Source organism: Sparassis crispa (genome assembly GCF_003851025.1).
Source record: "Sparassis crispa DNA, contig_000002F, whole genome shotgun sequence".
In the NCBI taxonomy this organism is placed as follows: Eukaryota; Fungi; Basidiomycota; class Agaricomycetes; order Polyporales; family Sparassidaceae; genus Sparassis; species Sparassis crispa.
The window spans coordinates 858,182-870,285 of record NW_020939749.1 but is presented as its reverse complement, the minus strand read 5'-3'; the positions used below and the strand labels follow the sequence as shown (position 1 = coordinate 870,285).

General features: G+C 50.8%; 3 protein-coding genes across 3 annotated transcripts; 1 reads left to right on the top strand and 2 right to left on the bottom strand.

Annotated features, from left to right (window-relative positions):
• Positions 1-293: 293 nt before the first annotated feature.
• On the top strand, positions 294-3,827 carry SCP_0302510 (Beta-mannosidase A; the record flags this gene model as incomplete). Its single annotated transcript, XM_027755648.1, has 13 exons — positions 294-492; positions 536-684; positions 738-923; positions 979-1,041; positions 1,093-1,800; positions 1,860-2,156; positions 2,218-2,274; positions 2,332-2,434; positions 2,489-2,546; positions 2,601-2,618; positions 2,678-3,404; positions 3,460-3,673; positions 3,733-3,827. 13 exons carry the CDS (start codon positions 294-296, stop codon positions 3,825-3,827), a joined length of 2,874 nt encoding a protein of 957 aa, XP_027611449.1.
• Positions 3,828-4,838: 1,011 nt separating this feature from the next.
• On the bottom strand, positions 4,839-5,364 carry SCP_0302500 (hypothetical protein; the record flags this gene model as incomplete). The annotated part of the gene is made up of 3 exons (XM_027755647.1): positions 4,839-4,912; positions 4,963-5,213; positions 5,270-5,364. The coding sequence occupies 3 exons, from the start codon at positions 5,362-5,364 to the stop codon at positions 4,839-4,841; spliced, it is 420 nt and encodes a 139-aa protein (XP_027611448.1).
• A 3,064-nt stretch (positions 5,365-8,428) lies between these two features.
• SCP_0302490 (predicted protein) lies at positions 8,429-9,756 on the bottom strand (the record flags this gene model as incomplete). Its single annotated transcript, XM_027755646.1, has 6 exons — positions 8,429-8,506; positions 8,558-8,875; positions 8,931-9,184; positions 9,234-9,365; positions 9,415-9,446; positions 9,515-9,756. The coding sequence occupies 6 exons, from the start codon at positions 9,754-9,756 to the stop codon at positions 8,429-8,431; spliced, it is 1,056 nt and encodes a 351-aa protein (XP_027611447.1).
• Between the last annotated feature and the right edge of the window lie 2,348 nt (positions 9,757-12,104).

The window sequence follows — 12,104 nt, the reverse complement described above, 5'->3', positions numbered from 1 at the left end:
GTCATGGATCCTCGCATGATAATGACATTGGGCATTTGACTTCTGGATGGCTTCCAACAGACATCTGGACTTCCAGATGCAGCTGTGGACATTTCCCGGAGCTGGCTGAGTGCGAATTGGGAGGTGGTTTCCAGAGCCTCGGCGTCACCGGCTGGAGCCCTCCAGGAAATCATCTGAAGCTGGAAGGCCTTCCAGACGGCTGCGGGAAGCGCGTATGCTCTGTTCCCCAAATACCGCTATAAAATGCGGGATTATTCACTCGCTCCTGTCGACGTCTCTGGATCTCGCACAAGATGCTGTCCCTCCTGAGAGCCCTCGTGGCTGTGTGCTTACCTACCCTTGCTCTGGCAGAGGTTTTCAGCCTCTCGGACCTTCAGTGGACGTTGAGAAATGGAAATGGCTCGATAGTGATCCCTGCCAAAGTTCCGTCTCAGGCGCACCTGGACCTTCTGGACGCCGGCATCATAACAGAACCTTTACTTGGTATCAATGGTGAGTTTGGCTCTTCGTCACTTCGGCTGAGACGGGCTATAAGCGCTTGCTGTAGACTACACTCAGCGATGGATTGCAAATGACAGCTGGACCTACACTGCGGATTTAACACCATTCACACGGGCGCTCTCACCGAATGTTAATAAAAGTACTCTCCTGGTGTTCTACGGATTAGACACCATCGCAAATATTGTACGTATCATCTCGATACAGTGTGCAGAGCGACTTGTGACTTGCGCTCATAGACTGTAGCTGGGCATCCCGTTGCTTGGGTTGATAACCAGTTCCGGCAATACGTGTACGACGTTTCGGAGTTGATTGCTTCGCCTTCAGCTGGTGATACCAACGTTACGGTTGCTTTCGAGTCGGCTTACTTCTACGGGATGAATGTGACTTCACTCCCAGATACGGAGTATTCACCGACAGGCGACGTACGTTCTGACTACCATTACCGTCTTGGTGTTATACTCACATTAGAGTCATTAGTTCGAATACGTAGGCATTCGGCAATGGATTCGCAAGATTCAGTCGGACTTCGGTTGGGATTGGGTGCGTCTGAGGTGCAAACTGGTCTGACGGCCACTGCTAAGTTGAGTCCAGGGCCCAGCGTTCGTCCCAGCTGGGATATTCAAGCCTGCATATTTGGTCACCCTTTCCGACACACCCTCCTACCAATTCATGCCCGCTGAATATCCTCTCCTCGCATCGATGAGCGGAAGCATCTTCTTTGACCAGTACTCGCTCGAGATTTCTAAGGTCGGACAGACAGCACTCATCGCGCCTAATGAAACCGCAGACTGGCTTGTGAACGTTACCCTCGCTGTGCGCTCAGTCGTAGCTGGGGAGTCTCCCGCAATCAGTCTCGCGATCCCAGAACTCGGCGTATTCGCTGAGCCAGTCAGTGTGAGCCCAATTCCCGCGTCCACGGCTGATTACACGCTGGTGAGCGCCACCTTCACCATCCTTGACGAGGTTCCGGAGCGGTGGTACCCACACGATCTCGGCACGCCGAAACTGTACGACTTCACGATCTCTCTCGCCCTCGGTGAAGCTTCGGACGCACCCCATGCGAGTTTTAATGCGCGCAGCGGCTTCCGCACCATCCAGCTTATGCAACTCGCATACTCGGAGGAGGATATCGAGACCCGCGGAATCACACCCGGAGATATGTGGCACTTCGAGGTCAATGGACACGAGTTCTTCACCAAGGGGACGAACATTATCCCGTTCGATCCATTCTACGCGCGTATCACGACCGAGAAGGTTCGTTGGGTGCTCGAGGGCGCTGTGAGGAGTGGGCAGAACATGGTGAGTCTAATCATGAGACATCATACAAGCTGATCACTGAATTGTCGGATGAACTTAAGTTACGTGTATGGGGTGGAGGTATTTATCAGCCGTCGGACGAAATCACTGGGGTGTACGATTTCTACTCTCTCTGCGATGAACTGGGCATCCTCGCGTGGTCGGAAATGATCTTCTCTGACGCTACTTACCCGCTCAACTCCTTCCTCCTGGACTCAGTAGACCCCGAGGTGCGTCAGAACGTGCGTAGGGTAAACAAGCATCCTAGCAACGTACAATGGGCCGGTGGCAACGAGATTGAGAACATTGTCATTGGCATCAATGAGACGTTGGCGAACGGTTCCCATTACCTGGATGAGGTGCGTTTTACTTGTCGGTGGTGCCAGTAGCGACCTGCTCATTTTCATATGCCCATCGCAGTACATATATTTGTTCCAAGACCTTTTATATAATATCACATACGAGGAAGAGTCTTCGGTACAGTCGATCCTGTCTAGTGTATTGCACCTTGACTGATCACCTTGACTCATACAGGTGCCATACACAGATTGCTCCACAACAAACGGTGTGCTCAGTCTGGATCCGTATGTGCTCAGATTCGAGAATAAGACTCCCGGTTACATCTACGGAAACACAGGTATGTCTACTCTTCGCCTGTGCTTGCGTAGATCTGAGTCTGTTCGAATGACAGAACGCTATAACTATGACGCAAGCCAGGCATTCAATTATAGTACATATCCAGTAGCAAGGTACGACCGAGGTGCAACCTGTCGTCGTGCTTGTGTCTGACTCCGATATCTTAGATTTGTAAACGAGTTCGGGTAAGTCTGAAGATGAGACCTGTCCATCCACCACTGACTTGATTCTCTTGCGCCTCCAGTTTCCACTCTATGCCATCCTTCTACAGCTGGGAAGAAGCCCTCCTAAATGCCGAAGATTACGCCTTCAATTCGACAGTTGTCGTCTCCAGAGACCACCATCCTCCTGCCAACGGTCTTACGTGGCCGAACCCGAATGCACCACAAGGCCAGGGACAGATGACGATGGGAGTCGAGCTCTGGCTGCCTACACCTTACACTACCGATACCAACCAGACGTTCGCGCAGTGGTGCTGGAGTACCCAGATCTTCCAGTCCATGAACATGATCTCAGAGATTGCGTGGTACCGCCGTGGTGCGGGCTTGGGCGAGAACAACCTCGGTGCACTCGTCTGGCAGTTGAACGATATCTGGCAGGGTGTCAGCTGGGCTTCCATCGAGTACTCCGGACGCTGGAAGGTCCTCAACTATGGCATGACTAGCATCTATTCACCGGTGGTTGTGTATCCGTTCTGGACACCGGACAACCAGACGTTGGACATCATGGTCATCAATGACCGATGGTACACTGTAAACGGATCTGCTCAGCTAACCTGGTACGATTGGTCAGGGACAGAGTTGTTGACGATGACACACGAGTTCTCCACACCTACGCTAAACAACACAGTATTGATGTCGCAGGAGGGGTTCGACACCATCCTTCCCACTGGAGCGAATGCGGAAGATGCGTGGATGTTGCTCAACCTGACCGCTGAGGTTGATGGTCGCACTGTCACCAACGAGCAATACGTGAGTGACTTTATTCCTTCTTCCAGAAGACGTGAACTGACGTTGGGGCGTGTAGTATACACCCGTTTCCCTTGCCTATGCGAACCTGGTTGATCCCGAGATTGCTGTTACTACAGGGCCTGGGCTGACGTTCACGCTGTCGGCCAAGGGCGGTGTTGCCGCGTACGCTTGGATCGACCATCCCTCTAGCACTGTCGGTTACTTCGTGGACCCTGCCACAGATGTTCCGTTGAATGGCTTCTACCTCGTTCCCGGAATTGATCGAACAGGTTAGTCTTCTCTCCCTACTTACATCATATATGGCTGTTAACAATTGTATCTCTTTCAGTGCAATTCTTGCTTAATCCCGCGCTTTCGCTGACCACAAATCCAGATCCTGCGGACTTCGTTGTGAGATCTGTCTGGAATAACACGCACTTGTGAGCTGGGAGGTACATGAATAATCCGTGACCGTGCGTAGCTAGCTCTCCGGATTTCGGCCATGCTGAACTTCCGAGTACTTGTACGAATCCGAAATGTAGTGGACAATGCTGACCGTTGTATGATAACACACGACATTGGAGTGCTCCCCGACACACCCACAAAGGCGAGCTCATTTCTTCTCATACTTGAGAAACAGTCTGCAATTCATCGCGACGGCGTAAGCAGAGCTGAAGGTAGTCGAGGAGAAGAGAGTCGCTGAATGAATGCACTTCTCGATGAACAAATTTTTGTGATCTGTGGCCTGCAAGAACCCACGGAGAGAGGAACTTCAGGTCCATGGGTCCATAATCCGTTTAACGACCTGCTTTGCCGCTCAGCTTATTCCGATTCACTGTCATCGACAGGTCCATATTTCATCAGAGTAGAGCGAAAAGTGTACGGACTGCCCTGTCGAAGTACACCTGGAATCTGCTGGATGGGTACATGAGATGGGGAGTGAATTGGGGAGAGGCCTTATATAGGGCCGGCGAAGCTGTGCGTGAAACAAATGGCGTGTCATTCATAGTAGCATAACACCTGTGTCCTGACAGCTCGTTTGTAGGAGAATTACCGCCTGCAATGATTGAGGGTGAGTCCTGCCAGTGATTATTAGAGATGCCGCAAAATTAGGCGCTGAGGCGTTCAGTAGCAACGTGTTTTCATCGGCTCGATCTCTCCGCCCCAAGAGAGCGAAATGACAATGCCGAACACATATGAACTTCGCGTACACTGTTCTACAGTGGTGAAACCATTGTGAAACTCGTAGTTATGTATACATGAATATTGATGACGGGGATTACAACGAGATGGACGGGAACTGTATCGACACAATAGAAATACAAGTTGTCTCGTGAGACGCTAATGAGGAATGACTAGGTAGGCATCGTGAAGTGGAGCATCATTGGTAGGTGTAAATTGGAGAGGGAAATAGCCATTGTAATCTGCTCTGTGCCGTTTCGTTCTCCATACTAGTCACTGAGGCATCACTGGCACTACGGGCGTAGCATATATCATAACAGGGCTCCTGGCAGGGGGCACCACAACAACTGTGTATACCGAGTCAACCACGAAACTACGCAAAAACTAAGATACTCACAGGGTGCCTGCATCGGGGAACTGGAGCCAGCACTGTAGACCAGCTGTGAGCACTGGCAGGAACTTTGCGGGGCAGGCGTCCATGACGGCAAATAGTATAACCCTGGTGGGTACCAGTAGTGGATTTGGGATTGGACCGCGGGTGGAAGACTCGGAGGCTCTTCAACAACCCTGTGGCGTGATTGTGGCGACGAAACCGAGCGCATGCAGAAAGACGGCATTCTAAAGCGCTTGGCTATGTATATGGGGATGCTGAGCAAACGTAGGAGTAATCGGTGGAGAGAGTTTCTTAGTGGGAAAGATCTCACTGTGGTACGAGATTATCGTTGGTTGTGTTGAGTTGTGGAACGGTGTGCGAGACAGTCTTATATACATGGATGTGGCTATGCAATATATCCGACATAGAACAACAGATAGGCACACTGCGGTGTCAAATCATGAGTCGATGGAAGCCTGGAGGACAGAACGGGCGTGCTGAGCTGCTATTGTGGTGAAAGACAGCGTAATCAAGGGAACGCATATACAAGACAGTTTAACTCCAGGAACCCGGGGAATTTAGATAACATTGATTGCAGTAGGTCCAGAGTCAAACAAGGAAGAATGTTGATGACTACTGTTGCGGTGCGCCACAATTAACCAGGAGAAATTTAATCAACAGAGTAGGGGTTGGAAAACAACGGCAGAATCGTTACGTAGTATGGTAACCATGAATAGCCAGTCTTCTAAAAGTACAAGCTGTCAGATTCTTTGCAACCAGCGTAGTTATATGCGATTGAGCTCAAATAGTAGACAGCTCGCATGTTGCGGCTGAATTATCATTGAGCGTTTGATCCGTGTAATATCTTTCATGAATTTTTTGGATGCAGACCATCCGTCGCAGGACTAGATGAAATTTATCCAGAAGCGAGCAGTTAAGGCTGAGTCGGAAGGCACCAGCACTTCGTCGACATCATTCGTGGCAACTTCAAAAGCGGCGTCTAACGATCTCACCAAAGGGGGAACAATATGGATGAGTCAAGTTCGGAACAAGCACTCTTGCAGTGTACTCTGACGTGGAGGGTAGGATACGCGTAAGTAGTCGTGCATCAAAAAACTATCTATCGTAGAACAAGGCAAGTGAACAAAGTACAACGCGTAAGGCGTAGTCTCCCAAAGACAGTTGTAGATACTCTGCTTAGAGGGGCGGGGAGTCATCAGTTTAAGTCCTATTTTAAAGCCAGTTATCCGGATCCGCTCGACATGAGTCGCACGCTCGTTGGCCAGCGCGGCATAATACGGCTGTAACTTTAATCAGCGCCGACTGGGCGTGCGACGCTCGTCGACTCGACGTCGAGACGAAAAATGACAAGTCGGCAACGTCACTGTGTTACAGCGCTTTGCAAGTATATGCGGAATCGTCGTCGATGGATTTTTGGCCTCAGGCGCCCCGAGCTTGCCCCGAGCCCAGGACCCCAAACTGTTGTAGTGGCACGTTACTACCGGAAGTCTAGCGGAGGATACCGGGAGGGCCATCGGTGACGCGAATTTCCCAAAAGCAGTTGTCCGAGGCATGCCCGAAGCTTGTCTAAGCTCCTGCATTAGGATGCCGTAGAAAACCCACGTGGGGCGATTGGTTGATGAGACACTCTGGGCACGGTCTCTCTGGTTTTGGCTAGGCTCGGACTCTCGGACCTGATCAATTGGGCAATTTACCGGTGGCTGCAGTGGCTGAGCGGTTTCGGGTCCTGAGCTCGGCGCAAAATCCATCGACGACGATTCCGCATATACTTGCAAAGCGCTGTAAGATAGGCCTCATGCCCAACCACTCTAAGCGCCGTGACATGGTTGTGACCCGCAAGAGTGATGCTATTGATTTGGGAGCAATAAGTCAAAGTCTGATACCCGATATGGTAATGGATGGTGTGGTAAGGGCCACTTATCAGCCAAATATTTACCTGCTGGATGTTGGCTCTGTTTGGTCGCCGTTCACTTTGGGTTGTTGCCAGCTTAATTTCTCTCCTACAAGGGCGAAATAAAAAAATGTGCTCCCTGGGAATATTCAAGAAGGTATTCATTAACAATCCCCAGGGAACACATTTCTGATAAAGGCTTTGTGGAAAGAGGAATTAGACGAGCAAGCACTTTCACCCGCCATTTTGGTGTAAGCGTGACATTAGACGCCCGACACGAGTGGTTGGATATGAGTGAGGTCTATCTTAAGATTGATCCATGAGTCAGCTCAGCTCACCTACTCCTCGGCGCCACGACTTTCCCGTCTGAATCTACGTGATGCCTCCGAGGAGAGGTGACAGTCATGCCACCTCACCACTTTGCAAGAATGGTCCCATCTTGAGTGGTAGTCAGGTTCATGGTCGACAGAGTGTATAATGGAATGATTCAATGAATGGTCGCCGTGACGAGAATGACTTATCTAGTGGTACTTCAGGAATTATAGACATCGATAGTATCCGACTCGGATGGAGGTGAATTGATTGAAATGTTGGGTGATATTCACTTTATGAAGCGAAGAGTGCCAGCCGAATTTGAGGTTTCGAGAACACGCGGTTGATAGTAGTGAGACCACGCAGGTAAGGGGCTTTAATACTGTCAGTGGGGGAAAGGCATGCCTTGCCGGGCAATGCTCTACGTGGTGAGGTGCTGAATAGGGCCCATCTTTGGGAAACGCATCGCAGACAAGTTGCAAGAGACTTAGTAAAGGCATCGTGATTCTATTTCCATGACATCGTGACAGTAGCTGGAACACGGGAAGCACCAACAGAAGAAGCTCACTGGAAATCCATAGCGACGAAAATAACTGGAGAGAACAAAAAGCACGATAAGCCGCAATGCCTTTCTACCACATCAAGCAGGTTCGTCCCGATAATATGACATAGGGCTGGCAGACGGACGCAAGTTAATTGACGCAGTCACAACAAGTCGTTGAGACAACCTCGCGACATACCGTGACTAGTAACTTAGCAGCCAGTGGCATGATCACCTACATGCGCCCACAAGTGAACTTTGACGCCAGAGTTTGCGGGATCTGTTTTTTACACGGCAAGACTCGAGTAGTGCATCCATCGGCGTTCATAGAACTTGTTGACTGCGCAGCTTAGAGACCGTCTAAAGGGTCCCTCTGATGGTTGTTGGAAGCACACGTTTATCATAAAAGTCGAGACAGCAACACCGTGTCACGGACGACCTTTACCTTGCACACTCGTGTCCAAACGGCAGGATGCAGTAGAAATCCGTCGCAATTATAATGGCGGACATATATAAGCAGCATACATGTAAGTAGCAGGTATAGTAAACAGTCCGGGATGAGTGGCAAAAGAGGGTTTCGACAAGCGTTTTGTGCTCGGGTCGTTTCCAAGAATTACTGACTAATGGTATAAAGCGCCACAGAGGTAGTTAGTCTGCTCTAACAGTCCGTGAATAAATCAGTAAAAGTTACGGTGGATGGTTTGCGCATTGAACGAACGACGTTTTCACTCCCGTCGCCTCCGACTCTCGTCGAAGCGGTCAGAGACGAGAGCGTGGTTACCGCGAAGGTTCATGAACGAGTACTGATAAGAGTTGTTCAGTTCTCAAGAAGTCAACGATGCATATGTACTTACCTCGACCAAGTCAGGCCGCGCTCCTCTAATTAAGTTAACGTACACCATGTTGGGCTCAGTCCAGAATGGACGCAGGCCCGCCGCCTCGAGCTTCTCCCACCACCCCTTGAACGCAGAGAAAGTGCCGTAGTCTGTGTCCGTGCGCGCGTGGATCTCAATCTGGATCTGACCGATGGGCAATACCACGTCGGGCTCCTTCCACGCTGCAGGGGGGGCGTTGATCGGCGGGCGCCCATACCGACGATTCGCGCCAGCCCCGGATGTGTAGAACTCGAGGAACTTCTCTAGCGACGTGAACTCGTTGCCTTCAATGTCGATCTGCAGGCGAATCACGATGAGCCTCAAGGTGAAAGCGGGAAGCCTGGAGACGCACCTTGAGGATGTCAATGAAGTTGTGTCCGTTGACCTCCATGAGCGACGCAAGAGTGTACACTGGCGGGTCCGCTCCGGGCCCGTGATTGTTCACGTCTCCGAGCGCATACGGGTAGAAATGCGCACGCTCTTTCAACTCCGGCACCAGCTCGATCTCGGGGCCGAAGGATGGAACGCTGAAGTCGTAGCCCCAGATCTGGCACCCGGGAGCGCGTTCGAGAATCTCAGCTTCAAAAGAGGATTCGCCATTAACGCCTGTAGAAGGCAGTCAGCGGAATGATCTCGAACGAGGAAATGCACCTACCGAAGGAGTACACTACACATTCTTTCTGTTTAGCTATGCGGTCCATGCCGCAGACCCATTTCCCGCCGTCACCCATGGTGCCTATGCGCTCGACACGGTGGGGACAATTGAATGCGGGAATGAAAAAGTCCCCTGCGCCAAGATGAATTACAGTGGTTGAATATATTTATATGACACCCACAGAGCGTGTAGAAGTCACGCTTGGGAGGGAACCTAGAATTATTAACATTGTCGTCAGCCATTGATGCGTGCTACACTCGGGGAGTGGTGAAAATACGTACGCCTCGACCAAGCCCGACGTGGGACCCCATTTCCGCACCATTGCTTCCCGATCCCGCAAGACCTTGTCATAATGCTGCTCCTCATCAATGAGCATCCATTTTAGCGACTTTCCTGAGCTTGTCCCGCGAAAATATTGTGATGGCGATTGTCGCGAAAGGAAGTAGACCGTGGCGAGGCCGCAGAGGACGAGTACGGCGATGTAGCGAGGGTTGCGGGGTACCGCAACGGAATACTTGACCATTTCTCTCGCGTTCTGCAGGAATACCAAGAAGGAAAATTGCAGGACTGCCCAAGGACTGCCTGTTGAAGGCGTTGACGGAGACAGTAAGTAAGAGTGTTTGTTAGTAGATGAGTCGATGGGGGACAGCCTTGGCAGTAGCAACACCCTTGCACGTGCCAGGCGATCCGGCGGGTACCTTTATGTCGTACCTTTCCTCTCCAGAACAGTGTAAAAGCCCTGTTCTGAATGCTATGTAACCTTGAGTTAGCCTGAAAGGTTGTTTAACAGTTAATTGCAAGGCATTGCCATGCCCAAGCCATGCCTGTGGGGAACAGGCAAGACACATTGATTCAGAAGGGTGAGTCGACAACCCAAGTGTAGAATACTCACGAGTTTGCGTAGTCACTGCCAGCTCACTTTATAGCGATGATAAGCTGGTAGGTTCGAGGATGGGCAGGGGAAGATACCGGTTGTGCTAACTTCTTTAATTTTGCCGAATTGTCCAACAATTTCGGCGGCCGAACTTATGTCAGACGGGAGTTATTGAGTACGGGACAAAGCAGAAAACAGTCTGCCTTTAATTCGTGAAACTGGATCAATCCTGGACCTGCTAAGCACTCGCTTCGAGTTCGGAGGCTTTCCATCCAAACTTATACAGAGTCTTACATTTTATTCAATGTTGACGGTTCACCATTTCATGATATCTGGTACGTACAACTACTCAAAAGACAAATCAGCTTCTCATGTTGTTGACTGCGGTGTCCCCATGGCTCTATGGTAATTGTCCCGAATATTACCGACTCTTGCAGCCACCGCAGTCTCATTTCGTGTAGAAGCTGTGATACCACAAATCCTGTAGATCCTGAGCTCGCACTGTGCAAATCGCAGAAAGAAAGTATCAGCTAGTTGTCCCCGCGTGGGGCGGAATGCGAAAAATGAAGACCAACACTGAATCGGTGGTTCGTTTCTGCGCACATTGGCAAAGGGCATCTCTGCAAGGTCTCTGACCTCCCAGAGCTCCTGTCACCCCATGGTACACAAGACAGATTCTCCCAGCGGATCACTGCGTCGCGGGTGTATGGTAATCTTTCAGTTCGACCTATTCTACCGTTCCAGTCGAGGTTACCCACTGCTCACCATATAATTCCCCTAGGGCACCTCTCTATTTCATTCTGCCCATTTCAGAGCTATACATGCACTCCTCGGAGCCTCCCGAAAAAGTCTTCTGCGCGGTCAAGGCGCAGGAAGCATTTCGCACATATACAGTACCTGGCCTAGGGTGTTCTGCCACTTCACAGCACGATCTGCAGAATCCAGTGGAGCGGCCCACTGCGAGTCCAATGCGGCTCAGACACTTCGCGTACCTGCCGGAGATTCCAGGAGATTTCAGTGTGTAGGACAATGCAAACTCCCACACATCACTCAAGTTCTACAGAAGTCTATTCAGCTTGTACCCCTCCAGGCCCGGAAGCTCGTAATGCTGCCGAGGATGGCGCCTCCCACGTCTACAAAAACACGCGCCCTCGATGTCTTCTATGGAGGAGCCGTGCAGAAACACCGATGGTCAACCCGCTATGCATCTGAGTCATGATGCAAGTGGTCTGACAGGACCTTCCGCCGTATCGCACAAATATCTTCTTCGTCAGTTGGACGCCAGGGTGCACATCACACATGTTCGGGATATCCAGATATCCCTCGGAGACTCGAGGCACTCTTCCCAGTACCTGCCAGCGATCAGTGATATGTGATAACAGAAGGACGCACGTCCATCTTTCATTGTCGCCCAAAATCCGCAGCCCGCAGTCCATCAATGCATGGTGGATGACTGACACCCTCTCACCGACATTTTGGCGTGACACGGTCAGTGAGGGTCAGTGCCTGTCTCCTGCAGGCACCGCGCGAACCACGGACAATTTGCAGTCACTGGCGCCCAGAAGCTGATTCAGTGTTCGAGGCTGTTTTCTGGTCGGATTCTCCCTGTAAAGTTGGCACCACGCCCAAACGCGAGGTCAACCTCGAGCGTGGCCTGTGAACTTTTCGCGTGAGATTATCCGCTTTCATGTATAATATATCCGCTGGTCTGAGCCAAAACGCGTGGTAAAGAGTGTGTCCGCGGCAACAGAGGTATCAACAGTTTTGTAAGGTATGCCAGAGTCCTGCGAGTGTAACGTATACGAGAGCGAGAGATGGTTCCAGGAAGCACGTGTGTATAGTGTTTTAGGTCAGATCTTGTCAAGGGAGTACAACAGATAGTGACTTTAGATCGATAGTCGAAATTCGGGAATCCGAGTGAGATTCTAGAGTGTTAACCAAAATAACGGAATGACCGCTGAGCTGAGCTTGCAGTCTAGTGTTGAGATGACGATCCT